This window comes from Cyprinodon tularosa, unplaced genomic scaffold (assembly GCF_016077235.1).
Source record: "Cyprinodon tularosa strain WSP-4 unplaced genomic scaffold, ASM1607723v1 ctg341, whole genome shotgun sequence".
Taxonomy (NCBI): Eukaryota; Metazoa; Chordata; class Actinopteri; order Cyprinodontiformes; family Cyprinodontidae; genus Cyprinodon; species Cyprinodon tularosa.
The window spans coordinates 207,274-223,923 of NW_024039054.1; the positions used below are offsets into that span (position 1 = coordinate 207,274).

At 38.8% G+C, this 16,650-nt stretch overlaps 2 protein-coding genes across 3 annotated transcripts in view; both read left to right on the top strand.

Moving 5' to 3' along the window:
- Positions 1-7,567, top strand: part of slc6a7 (solute carrier family 6 member 7) — a 29,014-nt gene extending 21,447 nt beyond the window's left edge. Inside the window, exons 11-14 of one of the 2 annotated variants that reach the window (XM_038294573.1) lie at positions 2,001-2,100; positions 2,261-2,379; positions 2,654-2,827; positions 6,331-7,567. In XM_038294573.1, the coding sequence (XP_038150501.1) occupies positions 2,001-2,100; positions 2,261-2,379; positions 2,654-2,827; positions 6,331-6,501 (564 nt within the window). In that variant the 3' untranslated portion in view covers positions 6,502-7,567. The remainder of the gene's footprint in view (positions 1-2,000; positions 2,101-2,260; positions 2,380-2,653; positions 2,828-6,330) is intronic. The other variant, XM_038294574.1, reaches the window with a different exon arrangement.
- A 6,112-nt stretch (positions 7,568-13,679) lies between these two features.
- rb1 (retinoblastoma 1) overlaps positions 13,680-16,650 on the top strand; it is a 49,768-nt gene continuing 46,797 nt past the window's right edge. The window contains exons 1-3 of the mRNA XM_038294521.1: positions 13,680-13,951; positions 14,304-14,424; positions 14,588-14,691. Coding sequence (XP_038150449.1) covers positions 13,839-13,951; positions 14,304-14,424; positions 14,588-14,691 — 338 coding nt within the window. The 5' untranslated portion in view covers positions 13,680-13,838. The remainder of the gene's footprint in view (positions 13,952-14,303; positions 14,425-14,587; positions 14,692-16,650) is intronic.

A 16,650-nucleotide genomic window follows, 5' to 3' on the forward strand; every position in this document is an offset into this window, starting at 1 on the left:
ACAGCTTCTATAAAGTTGAACATGGTTTAGGCGTTCCAAAAAAGTCATCCACTGGACTTTGTTTCTAAGTTTGAAGATGTTTTGCCTCCCATCCAGGAAGCTTTTTCAACTCAACATGTCTGGATTATGTATGGGGGTTGGGGTTGCGATGATAATGGGAAGGAATCAACTCTTATGCTGCATTGTAGGTTTAGGCATGTTTACATGTTCATAGTGGTGAATATCAACTAGATAGTCCACCAACGTGCTCCTACATCCAATGATTACATGCCCCCCAGTTAGCGCTATTGGACACCCCCCAGTTAGCGCTGTTGGTACTTTTTTTAGCTTTGGGTTACGTCCAGCTATCATGTAAAAAAAAACACAACAAATGCCGATTTGCAAGTCAGACACCACTTTCTAACAAGAAACATGAACTTAAAAATTGCTCTTTCTTTGCCTCCTCATTTAGGTTTGATGTCAAGTTATTGATTTCATCATAAAGCTTTTTCCTTTTTATATGCTAAAACTTAATCTGGTGTTTTAAATATGGCCACGGGCTTGTTTTCTCAGTTTCTTTCTTTCCCAATGTTGAAATGTGAATCATACTTTAGCGGAGTTTGCTTCCTGTAATGTCTGATTGTCCCCCCTCCATATCGGTATCTGATCGCTCTGAAGCACACAATGGATCACTAGCAATGCTTTCAGTGTTTTTGCTTTTTTTTTGTTTTTTAACTCATTAAGGGATTTGATTTTTAAATGTGACTAAGTGGATAATCTTGAATCAAATTCTACTTATGCTCAGTTTTTTTTTTAAAACTACTCAAAACAGTACAAAGTGCTCACATATTGGACTTATTCAACAGTAAATGTAACCAGTAACTTTCCACCTTGGAATCGGTGGCCAGATTCAAAATAAATAGAGCAATTCAATAAATTAGAGCGTTACTAAATTTGTTTAGTAAATCAGTTAACTGAGTGAAACATTTAATATGGAGTAAATTTTGTTCCACTGATGTTGGAAGCAAAGGATGTAAAACGGAAATTTGAACAAACTGCAATCCAGAAATGAAACTTTGATAAACATTGAGATAAAAAAAAACAAAACAAAAAAACATTTGTTGAGGAACTTTGCTTTTTTTCTCAGATTTTGGAATTAAACTGTTTTTATTCATAGTTTTATTTTTTTATTTAAATTTGTTTTTTTCAAAACTCTCCTTTTTTTGCAGATTTGGTATTTCAAATATTTATTTATTTTTCTAGATTTTTTATTTTCTTTTTTCAAAACCCTGTTTTTCAGATAGAGTTTTATGAATTGCATTTTTTCAAATTGCGTTTCTCAGATCACATTCTCTTAACAAACTCTCACATTGACCAATAGAAACGTTGCTAACGGTCAGCTAACCAATAGAAACGCATCTTCACTTCTCATTCCACAGGAAAGCCTCAGAGAAGAGAATATGATTTTGTAGAAATAAAGTAAAGTAAATATAAGCCTATTCTTATATATTCTAAGTGTTATTTTATAAAAGTAGCTTCTAATATGACTAAAGAGAAGGTGTGTTCATATTAACTGACTCTGACTGAGATATTCTGTAAAGAACAAAAAAAAAAAAGACCATAGAGGTGCAAAGCAGGTAGATGCAAACCCACACTGCAAAACCTGCAGGGGATTGGTGGCCTAGTGGTTTCAGCATAGAGCTTAGAATCCTGAGGTTCTGAGTTTGAAAACCACTCCCACAGACCACCACACTGCTCCCCTGGCGCTGCACAATAGCAGCCCACTGCTCCCCAAGGGGATGGATTAAATGCAGAGAGTGGGAAAAAAAAAGATCTTAAAATGAGTAAACAATTCTTAAAATAAGCATATTTACCCTTAAGCAGGTAAATACGATGATTTGGAATGGAATGAGTTTGTTTTGCCCTGAAATAAGATAATTATTAATTATTCACTTGAAATAAGAAAGTGCAGTTGTTTCTCTTATTTTAGATATAAATCCTCGCTGTGTGTGTCTCCATAGGGCGGGATATACTGGTTCACTCTCATTGATTCCTTCAGCACCAGTTTTGGCCTCATCATCATCACCCTATTCATGTGCATTGGCATCTCCTTCTTTTATGGTATCCCACCTCACATTCTTTACCCTCACACATCTTTCCTTTACTAATCCCATCATTCCACCGTACCACTTTCAGTTAGTCTCCGATATCCAGTCTCTCATAAATGTCTGTTCACTACACTTTTGTTTTTTTTTTTGCATTTTTCTTTTTTCTTTATCAGGAGTCAATCAGTTCTGTCAGGACATCATTGACATGATCTGCCACTGCCCTCCTTGGTGCAGCAAAGTGCTGATTTACTTCAAAGCCTGTTGGGTTTTCTGCACACCTTTTCTCCTTCTGGTGAGCCAAAAAAATGTCTGATGTCACTTCCTGTTTCTCACAATAGTTTAAAAAAGAAAAACCCCAACCTGTATGAGATCATTCTCACTATTTCAGCTCTTTCTTACGATGTGTGAAAAGGTAATTTGATCAGAGCTCAAACACTGAGTAAAGAACTGAGATGGAAAAGAAATAATTAAAGGATCCAAACCTACTAAACAAACTAAAGCAGTTTCAGTTGCCATTTGTTCTGGAATCCTAATCCAGCTTTTTTTCTCCCTGTGTCTCACCACAGTTCATCCTGATCTACATTTTCTTAGAGATGTACAACACACCCCTCCAGTATGGCTCGTACGTGTATCCGCGGTGGGGCAAAGGTTTAGGTGTGTGCATGGGTGCGACCTGCTGTTTGCAGATCCCCATTTGGGCCATTGTGGCCATCAGCAGGGAAACCGGGAGTCTAAAAGAAGTAAGTATTGCCTCATTGGAACCTTTATACTGAGGTCGAGTTACAGAGGCTTGCAAACATTCAACTTTTACACATTTAGTCACACGACAGCCATTACAGTCATTGTATTTTGTTTGGATTGAATGCTATTGGCCAACATAGAATAATTAATGCCAGCTTTGTTTATCAGAGGAGCAGCCAAGGAGCCCAAGGTTTTTCTGTAAGAGCTACAGTCATCCGCTGCTCAGTTGGAAGAATATGTTGAGATTAAATCTGTTTTGTTTTTTGGAATACAGGCAGCCATGTGTTGGAAGGGGAAGTGGCGGCTTAGTGGTTAGTGCATTGTGCTTGGAATCCAGAGGTTCTGAGTTTGAGCCCCACTCCCACAGACTGCCACTCTGGGTCCCTTAACCCTTAATCCCACACTGCTCCCCTGGCAATATGGGGTTTCTTGAACCGCTGACCTTTCCAAAATGTGACACTATAGATGTATCCTTGCACAACGGCCATGCTATGCTTATGTCTCTGGCTATGCTGGCAGGGCAGCTAACTCTCTTATCTCCATGATTCTTGAAACACAGTTCAAAGCATGCACTCTTGCCAGCTTAGTGACTGTTGCAAAATTTGTGACTTTTCGGACTTTGACCTTCTGCACCATTTGATGTCAGTAAAAGCAAACCTGTTTGTGGAGAACAAATTTATAGCCTCCCATTTGGAACTCGAAATTCAGAGGTGCGGACCTAGCGTTGAGGCTGCGCTTGCGGTCTGGTTTGAGGTGTTCGGATTACTGGTCACTTTTGGCAACGAGTATAAACCAAGCTTTAGTCTGAAAGAAGAACAACTCTTCTGTTTTCCTACTTAAAATAGGTCCCAAATGCGCAAAACTTCCACTGCTGGGAGATATAAATACAATATTTAATGTGATTTCTTTTTTTACTGTCGCACTAAAATAGATCCCTACCTTCTTATAATTCATACATAACTTAAAGGAGAATTCCGGTTTTTAACACTTTTAGCCCATTTTCTGTAGTGTCCAGGATGAAATCGAATGATCGACACCAAAATTTTGACAATTGGTCCTGTCTCTGCTTTTTGGCTCATGCAGAATCCCCCCCTGGCTGCTTCAGAATGGCTTCCATAGTGCATGTCCGATAATGTCCTTAAAACAACCTTAAACGTTCTTTTTTTAAAATATGCTACTCACCGGGTCGTCAGCGCTGTTCAATGACGTTCCAAAAAAAGTTTCGTGAAGAAAAAACGTTCCTGTAGTGTTTTATTTAGCATTTTGTAAATCCCATTGAGTTCTGTTGGAATAGTCAATATCCCTCCGCCACCGGAAACCGAAATGGGGCCTGTTTACACAGTTGTAGTCTTTTCGCAAGGCCCAAGTGTTTATGCTTCACTCTGTGTACTCCGACGTCGAGGTGCTAACGTCTCTGTTAAACACTTTAAAAAACTCTGAAAATGGAATACGAAAGGTGGATTCTTGAGGAGGACATATTGGACTTTGAGTTTGACGGTAGAGGATACCGTCGCCAACTAGTGGTCTGGAGTGTGCAACGCTTCAGATTCGAAGCGGAAGTTTATAAGCGGTTGTGATGTATCGGAAAAAATAGTTCTGGGATTTACAAAATGCTAAATAAAACAAGACAGGAACGTTTTTTCTTCACAAAACTTTTTTTGGAACGTCATTGATCAGCGCTGACGACCCGGTGAGTAGCATATTTTTAAAAAAGAACGTTTAAGGTTGTTTTAAGGACATTATCGGACATGCACTATGGAAGCCATTCTGAAGCAGCCAGGGGGGGATTCTGCATGAGCCAAAAAGCAGAGACAGGACCAATTGTCAAAATTTTGGTGTCGATCATTCAATTTCATCCTAGACCAGTGACGTGCGGTCAGGGGAGGCAGGTGAGGCAGTGCCTCACCAGCCATCATGGAAAGAAAGAAAATATATAATCATAAAGTAATTTAAATTGTTATATTCATCCGGTGGTTTGTACTAAAAAATATTCATTTTTCATGTAGCTTCACCAATTTCGATTTTTATTTGTTCAAAATCGCTGAATTTTCTTATTTTCCCATTCAAATGCTTGGAAGCGATGCCGGTGAGGCAGCAGCGAGCTCTGCCTCACCTTGGATTGCGCAACCCCTGGCTCTGCGCTGGCTGCAAAGCGGAGAGAGCATGTTGCTGTACGGCGTCAATAAAATGGTTTAAACAAATGTAATATGTGAACTTATTTCTAATAATTTGGCTTATGTATATAATGTACAGAGCTTTTTGTCACCAACTGTGTTTGTGTAACGTGTTTCGTGTAATGAGCGATTATAAACGGCAGAGAACAAGTTCGAGGTGAGGCAGGCAGTTCTCTTGCCTCATGGCAGGGGGTGCTCAAGAGACTGAAAACATAAGGCAGGAACAGGACGGATCAAGGAAGGCTTTCTTCCCTGGCAGTGATCTCCATTGAGACAGAGAGACTTTTAAAACTGAAGGAAGATAAGGAGGACTTCTATTCATTTATAAGTAAAGGTAAGACAGTAATAACATTTATTTTGTTTTGTTTTTTAAGGAAATGTGTGTTTTGTGAGCTACAGTTTGTATGTGTAAGGATGCAGAAGTGAAACATAACCTGTAAACTGCTGTCAATCTATGCATCTATTTGCAAATCTGATTCTGATGACGTCAGTGCCTCACCAGCTATGAACCTCACCGCACGTCACTGTCCTAGACACTACAGAAAATGGGCTAAAAGTGTTAAAAACCGGAATTATCCTTTAATCCACTGTGACTCTGCTAATTTTCTTTAAGTCAAATTTGATAACAATAAAATCTGATGGATTCAGATGGAACCAAAACTTAGTCCTATATACACAGGGGCGGATTTAGGAAATTTGGGGCCCTGGGCAAACACAGGCAGGGGGGGGCCCTCTGAATTGAGAAGACAACACATAAAACAGACCCATTATACAGATACAGAAGTGTTAATAGAATAGACATACAATTGTTGTTCTACGTATTGCCCACTTCTTCTTGTCCCTTTTCTTTTTGTTTTCCTCTCTATGTTTTGTACTCAGCTGACTTTTCATGCATCATCTCCCTCTAGTGGTCTGTAGCACCTCTGTTAACCAAAGCTGCACCGTAGCTTCTCTTTATTGTACTTTTTTTTTTTTTTGCCTCTTACTGTATTTATCCTTTGTTTTAGCATCATTTATGTATTTACAGTTGTTTGCACTTTGCTGCTTTTTTTTTTTTTTTGCAGCATTTCCTCTTTGCAGCTCTTTTTTTAATGTATTTTAGTCTAACTTTTGTTAGATGTTTATGCATTGCTGTACTTTTTAACGCCCAGTGATCATTATTCTTCCATTTAGTCATTATACAGCATATTCATCAGTCACTTTAGATCCCAAAGGTTTGGGGTTTTAACACAAGAAAATGTGAACACTTGTGTCCTGCTGTCATAAACAACTTTGGATATCCTAATTTAATAATAATAATCGGTGTGCCTCTGACTTCTTCTCCGCAGCGCTTCAAAAAATCAATCCGACCTCTGAACTCCTGGAGGGTAAACAACTCAAACCGCGCAGCGATTAGCGAGGAGCAGGTGGAGCCTGAGCAAGTGGAGGCTCCTTACACCGTCACGCTCACAGACATGGATTTTACAGCCATGACCTGGGAAATGGGAAGCGATGCATAAGGAGACGGCAGGGATGGGCATTTATTGAAGAGCAAACTATTTGTTTAAGAGACAGATTTTTCTTTTTGTTTTTTTACTCGCCCCAGCAAGGATCTGGTGGCTGTTGGATCTGGTGTCCTGCTGGCCAGTGTGGAATAATAGATTTATTTATTCTACCTTGTATGTATGTATAAATGTTGTTTTTAAAGAACCTGCCTTGGATTGATGCCAGCATACAGAGGTTAAGTTGACCGTCTTGTATAATGAACTTGCTGATTTAAAAAAAAAACAACAAAAAACAATATCATCATGAAGCCCCCTCCATGGAAGGACATGAAGGAATTGATATTTATATCCGACTAAATGGTATTCCCCACAAACCCCTTCATCATCGACATATTTTAACCAACCTTCTTATTTAAACGGAATAAAAAGTATTTTAAGGATAAATACATCAGATGATTTGTTAAATTAAGTATTAAAGAAGTTTCTTATGAATGTTAATTTTTGCTGGCAACTTATATATTTATTTTATTTTCAACATTGTCCGACATGCAAACACTATATGTGTGGAGGAAAACTAGCACTGCTCATCTTCTGGGACACACCACCCCCACTGTGAAACACGGCAGTGGCAGGATCATGCTGCAACCCTTTTCCTTCAGAAGGAACCAGGAAGCGGGTCAAAGTTGATGGGATGCAGGACATAGATTTAATACTATGTTTAATCCTAAAAGTTAAAAACTGTCTGTAAAATGTAGAAAAATAATGTATTGGTGTTTATTTGCAGGATTGGCCTTAATGCATTTATGTACGGTAGTAATGGTGACATGTTGGTGGAACTGTAGTGGTGTTGCCAAGTCTTTTGGTATCAGTAAAGAAAGGAGTTTATTTATTTTCATTTTTTTTTTTTTTTTAGTGACAAAATGAACATGAACCTTCCATTTTTGTTTACCAAACTAGTTGCACTTTGGACCCTGTGTGCCTGGAGGTGGGGTTTGTTCTAAGAAAGCACCTTGAAAGCTGTATACTGTATGCTGCCTTGTTAAACAATCTAAAAACTATTACACTGTTGCTTTTTCAAAAATTTGTGCTTCAACATTTCTTTATTTCTAAATTGTAAAACTTTTCAGCTTACCCCCCACACATGAACTTTATTTTATTTTTTCATATCTACAAATGATCATTTTAACTGGACAAACGTGCACTGATGAAGCACTAACCTTTTAGTCTATTTGTATAGTTGATGAGGCATCAGCTTCACCTGATTAATTAAAGCAACTTTTCACAAATGAGGAGCCTCTGCAGTGGGGAGGGATTTTTACTGCAGGCAGGGAGCTGCATGAATGTATAGGTGATGCTGATTGGCTGAGGAGCTGTAATGTGGGCGGGTGATTAGCATGTGTTTTACTCATTAAATGGTACCATGCCAAATGATAATACAAAAAAAAAACACTTGCTGAAGTCAAAACCTAAATTTATGTTAGATTTGCTCGTTATATCTGGTAATTGAGACGTGATTCAAGTGGAAATGGCTGTAATGAATTTTTTTTATTATACATTATTTAAAAAATAAAATTTATTTCTAGTTTTGTTTGTTCTTCCGATTTAATTTCACAAATTGCATTTTTTTTTTTTTTTTTTCAAATTAAAGATTATAGTGAAACATGATTTGAGAAGAATGTTAAACTCAATCTGGGGGGAAAAAGTACCAAATACTGTAAGAATTAAATTGGAAAGGACATTTGAAAACATAATATCTATAAAATAAAAATGGAAAAACAGAATTTGATAAACACATAAAATGTGACACAACTAATTATTAAAACAAAATCTGTGAAATTCTCTCCATATACAGGTGCTGGTCATAAAATTAGAATATCATGAAAAAGTAGATTGATTTCAGTAATTCCATTTAAAAAGTGAAACTTGTATATTATATTCATACATTACATACAAACTCATATATTTCAGATGTTTATTTTGTTTAATTTTGATGATTACAAATGACAACAAATGAAAATCTCAAATTCATCATATCAGAAAATTAGAATATTACTGAAGACCAATAAAAACAAAGGATTTATAGAAATGTTGGCCAACTGAAAAGTATGAACATGAAAAGTATGAGCATGTACAGCACTCAGTATTTAGTTGGGCCTCCTTTGGCCTGTATTACTGCAGCAATGCGGCGTGGCATGGAGTCGATCAGTCTGTGGCACTGCTCAGGTGTTATGATAGCCCAGGTTGCTCTAATAGTGGCTTTTAGCTCTTCTGAATTGTTGGGTCTGGTGTATTGCATCTTCTTCTTCACAATACCCCATAGATTTTCTATGGGGTTAAGGTCAGGAGAGTTTGCTGGCCAATTAAGAACAGGGATACCATGGTCCTTCAACCAGGTACTGGTAGCTTTGGCACTGTGTGCAGGTGCCAAGTCCTGTTGGAAAATGAAATCTGCATCTCCAAAAAGTTGGTCAGCTGCAGGAAGCATGAAGTGCTCTAAAACTTCCTGGTATGTGGCTGCGTTGACCCTGGACCTCAGAAAACACAATGGACCAACACCAGCAGATGACATGGCACCCCAAACCATCACTGACTGTGGAAACTTTACACTGGACTTCAAGCAACGTGGATGAAGTGCCTCTCTTCTTTTCCTCCAGACTCTGGGACCTTGATTTCCAAAGGAAATGCAAAATTTACTTTCATCAGAGAACATGACTTTGGACCACTCACCAGCAGTCCAGTCCTGTTTCTCTTTAGCCCAGGCAAGACGCTTCTGACGCTGTCTGTGGTTCAAGAGTGGCTTGACACAAGGAATGCGACAGCAGAAACCCATGTCTTTCATACGTCTGTGTGTGGTGGTTCTTGAAGCACTCACTCCAGCTGCAGTCCACTCTTTGTGAATCTCCCCCACATTTTTGAATGGGTTTTGTTTCACAATCCTCTCCAGGGTGCGGTTATCTCTCTTGCTTGTACACTATTTTCGACCACATCTTTTCCTTCCCTTCGCCTCTCTATTAATGTGCTTGGACACTGAGCTCTGTGAACAGCCAGCCTCTTTAGCGATGACCTTTTGTGTCTTGCCCTCCTTGTGCAAGGTGTCGATGGTCGTCTTTTGGACAACTGTCAAGTCAGCAGTCTTCCCCATGATTGTGTAGCCTATAGAACTAGACTGAAAGACCATTTAAAGGCTTTTGCAGATGGTTTGAGTTAATTAGCTGATTAGAGTGTGGCACCAGGGGCCATCAATTTTGAACCTTTTCACAATATGCTAATTTTCTGATATGATGAATTTGAGATTTTCATTTGTTGTCATTTGTAATCATCAAAATTAAACAAAATAAACATCTGAAATATATGAGTTTGTATGTAATGTATGAATATAATATTCAAGTTTCACTTTTTAAATGGAATTACTGAAATCAATCTACTTTTTCATGATATTCTAATTTTATGACCAGCACCTGTACATTCATCTGTCAGTACATTAGTTGAAAATTGAATATTAAAAGTTAACAGTTAAAGATTGTGTATGATGTTTACTCATTGTAATTACTTTTTGCTGTTTTTTTTATTCAAAAATTAAGACAACAAAATCTATTTTTCCAGTGCAATGTTATTTTTTTTGTTTTTGAAGGATTTTCAAAATCTGATCTCATTTTTTTTTTTTTTTTTTTTTTTTTTTTTTTATTATTTATCCGTTATACAGACTCTGCTCATTGATAACATGTACAATTTCAAATATTTTATTATATTCATTTGCCTTCACATTTGGATCTTTTATATAAGAAAAATACAGATCAACAATCTCACACATACACCGGTTTTACCCCAAGAGGGCAGCACTAACAAACTACTGAATATCTCAGATTAAATCAAAGTGTAACAGAAGCGACCACTTCACTGGATGTTTGGGTTCTAACGTCTGAGACTTACAATGTCAGATGAAAATATATTTTCAGATGAAAAAGTGAGTGAGACTGTGACTATATATATATACATACATATACATACATACATATACATATATACACTATATTGCCAAAAGTATTTGCTCACCTGCCTTGACTCACATATGAGCTTAAGTGACATCCCGTTCCTAATCCATAGGGTTCAATATGACGTCGGTCCACCCTTTGCAGCTAGAACAGCTTCAACTCTTCTGGGAAGGCTGTCCACAAGGTTTAGGAGTGTGTTTATGGGAATTTTTGACCATTCTTCCAGAAGCGCATTTGTGAGGTCGCACACTGATGTTGGACGAGAAGGCCTGGCTCTCAGTCTCCGCTCTAATTCATCCCAAAGGTGTTCTATCGGGTTGAGGTCAGGACTCTGTGCAGGCCAGTCAAGTTCATCCACACCAGACTCTGTCATCCATGTCTTTATGGACCTTGCTTTGTGCACTGGTGCACAGTCATGTTGGAAGAGGAAGGGGCCAGCTCCAAACTGTTCCCACAAAGTTGGGAGCATGGAATTGTCCAAAATGTCTTGGTATGCTGAAGCATTCAGAGTTCCTTTCACTGGAACTAAGGGGCCAAGCCCAGCTCCTGAAAAACAACCCCACACCATAATCCCCCCTCCACCAAACTTTACACTTGGCACAATGCAGTCAGACAAGTACCGTTCTCCTGGCAACCGCCAAACCCAGACCCGTCCATCAGATTGCCAGATGGAGAAGCGCGATTTGTCACTCCAGAGAACGCGTCTCCACTGCTCTAGAGTCCAGTGGCGGCGTGCTTTACACCACCGCATCCGACGCTTTGCATTGCACTTGGTGATGTATGGCTTGGATGCAGCTGCTCGACCATGGAAACCCATTCCATGAAGCTCTCTGCGCACTGTTCTTGAGCTAATCTGAAGGCCACATGAAGTTTGGAGGTCTGTAGTGATTGACTCTGCAGAAAGTTGGCGACCTCTTCGCACTATGCGCGTCAGCATCCGCTGACCCCGCTCCGTCAGTTTACGTGGCCTACCACTTCGTGGCTGAGTTGCTGTCGTTCCCAAACACTTCCATTTTCTTATAATACAGCTGACAGTTGACTGTGGAATATTTAGGAGCGAGGAAATTTCACGACTTGATTTGTTGCACAGGTGGCATCCTATCACAGTTCCACGCTGGAATTCACTGAGCTCCTGAGAGCGACCCATTCTTTCACAAATGTTTGTAAAAACAGTCTGCATGCCTAGGTGCTTGAATTTATACACCTGTGGCCATGGAAGTGATTGGAACACCTGATTCCAATAATTTGGATGGGTGAGCAAATACTTTTGGCAATATAGTGTATATATATATATATATGTGTGTGTGTGTGTGTGTTTATGTATACTGCTTCAGTTTGTATAACAGTAATTTGCATATACTCCAGAGGGTGATCAGCGTAACAGCAATAAATTGCAGAGGTCAATATTTGCCTAGAAAATGAACTTTATCCCCCAAAACACCTTTCAACTTCATTGCAGCCCTACCTTAAAAGGACCAGCTAACACTGTGTCAGTGATTGCTCCATTGACACAGGTGTGGGTGGTGATGAGGACAGGGCTGGAGATCAATCTGTCATGATTAAGTAAGAATGACACCACTGAACACTTTAAAAAGAGGCTGGTGCTTGGCATCATTGTTTCTCTTCTGTGAACCATTGTTATCTCTAAAGAAACAACTGCAGTCATCATTGCAATGCACAAAAAATGACCCAACAGGAAAGAGAATCACAGCAAGAATGATTGCACCTCAGTCAACAATAGCGCATCATTAAGAACTTCAAGGAGAGAGGTTTCTTTGTTGCCAAAAAAGGCTGCAGGGCGCCCAAGAAAGACCAGCAAGCACCAGGACCGATGCTGAAACACTCTTAAAAGTGTTTCAGCACTGGGCTACCAGCAGTGCAGAGCTTGATCAGGAATGGCAGCAGGCAGGTGTTAGTGCATCTGCGCGCACTGTGGGGCGGAGACTCTTGGAGCAGTTTGGTGATGAACAATGGCTTTTCCAGCATGATGGAGCACCTTGCCATAAAGCAAAGGTGATATCAGGGAACAAAACATAGAGATTTTAGGTCCATGGCCTGGAAACTCCCCTGATCTAAATCCCATTGAAAACTTGTGGTCAATCATCAAGAGACGGGCGGACAAACGAAGACCTAGGAATTCTGACAAAATGCAAGAATTGATTATGCAAGAATGGACTACTATCAGTCAGGATTTGGTCCAGAAGTTGATTGAGAGCATTGCCAGGGAGAAGTATAGAGGTCCTGAAGAAGAGGGGTCTGACTTGCTGCATTAACACATTCTGTCATTAAAAGCTTGTGATTGCAATTGTATCTCTGTGTACGTGATGACAACATCTGACATACACACCTGAAAACCAGAGGGCAGCAGATCATGTGAAAATATATTTGTGTCATTCTCAATACTTTTGGCCATGACTGTATACATACATATATGTACACACACTTGCATATATATACATACATACATATATATATATATATATATATATATATATATATATATATATATATATATATATATATATCCCATCAATATAAGAATGTTCAAAAAATATTCTAAAGACATTTTTTCACGTTCTAAAATAACGAGTAACTTCAATTTCAGACAAAATATATGTTTATTTTACACAATAACAAAGAAAGTTTCTGTTCTTAATTCTAAATATACCTAACTGACAATGCATGTTTGCAAGATCAATAAATAATAAAAAAAAACATTCCGATAAGTGTTTCCTATATAGACGAAGCAATAAGCTTAGAATATCCGCCTTTCAAAACCAGTTAATATTTCTGACGGATAGTGGAGACACGTTTTCCCAAAAATCCCCCAAAACAAAGGTTTGGAAGCAACAAACACCCACTCTGTTTTCAACCCTCGTGGCGGGACAAACGCAAACAAGCGGATGTTGCGTATTTCGTTTTCCCGCGTTTTTCTTACCCCCGTCTGGGTACGTTTGATTTTTCATCTCTTGTCATCTCAATCAGGTCAGCGTCATCAGGGGAGCTAGGGTGAATTAACATTTTGAGATAATTTCTAAGATATTTATAACGATAAAATCTACCATATTGGGCTAAATATTATGTATTATGGTTAAAAATGGTACCTATTTTAATATTTTCTTGAAATTGAGAGCCTGAAGAGCTGAGGATATGATCACCGCCCCTTAAACGGTGGACAGCGGCTCATAAAACAAGCACACTTTATATCTGTTTCAGGAAGTAGATTTGAGTTTTCTGTATTGTTGTCACAGAACTTGCCCAGTGGGTTTTAAATTTCCCCGAGCTTTGCTTTGACCCCATAAAATTACCTAAGTTTTATTTATTTGATCAACTCTTCAGGTAATAAGAGACTATTAAGAAATGCCGCCTAAAAAGCGCCTTTTCGGAGTGAACCAAAGGAAGGAGCCGAAGCCCACCGCTGACAGCGCTTCTTCTCCAGACAAGCAGGATAGCCCAGAGTTATCTGAGAAAAAGTAAGACCAGTTATACAGAAATAAAAAATGGCATTATTTTACCACCCATCTCCATGAACACGCCACCATGTATTTAAATCATGAACTGATTATTTAATTCCCGTTAGCTTGACTTAGGAGCTGCTGGACAAATTAGTTAGCACATTTGAACAGCAAGGCCTGCTTTTAAAGTAAAACCGGGGAGTTTACAGCCTGGAACATAAAATAAACCATAAACCAGGATATTAACTGGCAGCTAGTGAAGTATGAAGCTGTCATAAAGCAGGCAAATGTGTTTGATTTCTAAATAGCATTGTTACCCTGGGAGGGGATGCTGCTGTCAGCTGCTCTGACTCTTTTTCTGCATCTTTAGGCACAGAGAGAAGGATGCCAGGTTTGTGAGTCTGTGCAGAAGCCTCCATATTTCAGACCTGGTGTGTGAGCGAGCCTGGGCCCTCTGGAAAACTGTTCAGGAATCCTTGGATAAAGTCCCTGTATGTACCTAATACACACCCACTAATGCGTTCTGCACATGTTTAACATATCAGAGCCTAAATAGCTCTGTCAACCCAGCTGCTAATGTTTAAGTCACATTTGTTTTCCCCTTTAAAGAGGTGATGTTTTATTTCAGTGTCCTGGTTGTGTTTTGTTTTTCAGGGAAGTCAGGAGAAGCTTTGGGGCGGCTGTTTGTTTGTTATCGTCACAGACATGGACACCTTCTGCTTTACTGTCACTCAAGTTTTAAAAGCTGTCAGTCTGAAGTAAGTGTTCTCCATGCACAGTTACATATTACCCACAATGCACCAGAACAGTGTCTGATAGGATGCATCATGTGAACAAGCAGAACAGGACACCGAATGTGGTTTTTAACAGGGGTCATAATTAATGAGGGGAGGACATGTTTTTATGGGGCACAGAAACGGCGTGTTATAGACACAGGGAAATTTTTCATCCTACATTGGCTACAGAACCAAAGAACCCCCTTCAGCTCTGCTCTGAATGGTGGGAAATATCCACATCAATTAGTTAAATTCAATTTTAGGTTGTTTAAATTCAAAAATTGTATTTGTGACTTGAAGACGTTGGTTTTATTGTACCGAAAATAAAAAATCCCTTAGCATGGAAAACAGTAATTAAAATATAATTAGCTGCAAAATACATTAGGGCTGAAACAATTGATTAGATTAACCATGATTATTGAAATAAACCTCAACTAATTTAATAATCGATTGTTAAATGGCTGACAACCCACTAAGGTCAACAATTATATCAAAACTATAGAATAATATTTAAACATTTTGCATTTAAGATTAAAAAACAAACAAATAATCTGCTCTATCCAGACTCCTCAAGTGGAAAAGTTTTAGTTTCACCTTTTTAAATTTCGTTAAAAAATCTTCTTTAAGCAACCTTTGGCTATCTGATTATTAATCAATTAAGCAAAAAAATTATAAGCAGATTAATCAATTTTCAAGATAATCTTAAGTTGCAGCCCTAAAATACATGCCTACTAAATATAAACCAAAGTTGTTATTTGGAAGATTTTGTCAATGGTCATCCATAATTTAGAAATGTTACACATTTTTGACTTATTTGTAATGAAAATAATCAGTTTTATCGAAATCAGAATTAGAACTTACAGGTGTAGTGGAAAAGGGTCTGCTTAGTGGCACAACAGCAGGGCCGAGCTCAATTCGTGGCAGTGGCAGCTTTGCAGCAGTTCTGGTGGCTCGTTGGCACATGACACGGCTTTAGTCCTGGCTGGCACGGCGTATTATGGGACGCAGCCACTAACTTATTTTTTCATTTCGTTTTTTACTTATTTTTTTTGTATTTTTCTTGCCGTTTTTCGGCAAATGACTTATTTATAGTACCCCTAAGTAGATAGATTTTTGTATATTGTGATGTAATTGCTTAATAACCTGCATTAAAACTTTTATAATGTCACATTTACTTGATGAAACAAAGTAGTTTATCTGCCAATAAGTGGCCTCTGCCGGCAGCGGTCACTACGCAGCCACTCGGTGGCAGGCTTTGCCAGCAGCGGCCACTATGCTGCCACCATAGTGGCAGCGGCGACTATGGTGGCAGTCTCATAGTCGCCGCTGCCACTATGGTGACAGCATAGTCGCCGCTGCCACTATGGTGGCAGTCTCATAGTCACTGTTGCCACTATGGTGGCAGCCTAGTGGCCGCTGCCACTGTGGCAGTCCACTATGGGGGCCACTTATTGGCAGGTGAACTACTTTGTTCCATCAAGTAATTGTGACTTTATAAAAGTTTTAATGCAGGTTACATCACAATAACATCACAAAAAAACAAAAACTATCTACTTAGAGGTACTATAAATAAGTTTTTTTGCCGAAAAACGGCAAGAAAATAATTAAATAAATAAATAAATGAGGCCGCTCGGGCAGCCTGCTGGCAGGACAGCCGGACTGTCATCATAGTGGCTGCATACTGGCCGTTGCTAATATGCTGCCAGCGAGTGGCTGATGGTGGTCGGTGCCGGCAGAGGCCACTTATTGGCAGATAAACTTCTTCGTTCCATCAAGTAAATGTGACATTACAAACATTTAAATGCAGGTTATTAAGCAATACCATCACAATATAAAAAAAACAGAAAACAATCTACTTAGAGGTATTTTAAATAAGCCATTTGCCGAAAAACGAAAAGAAAATTACAAAAAAAAGTTAAAAAAAACCTAAATAAAAAAAAA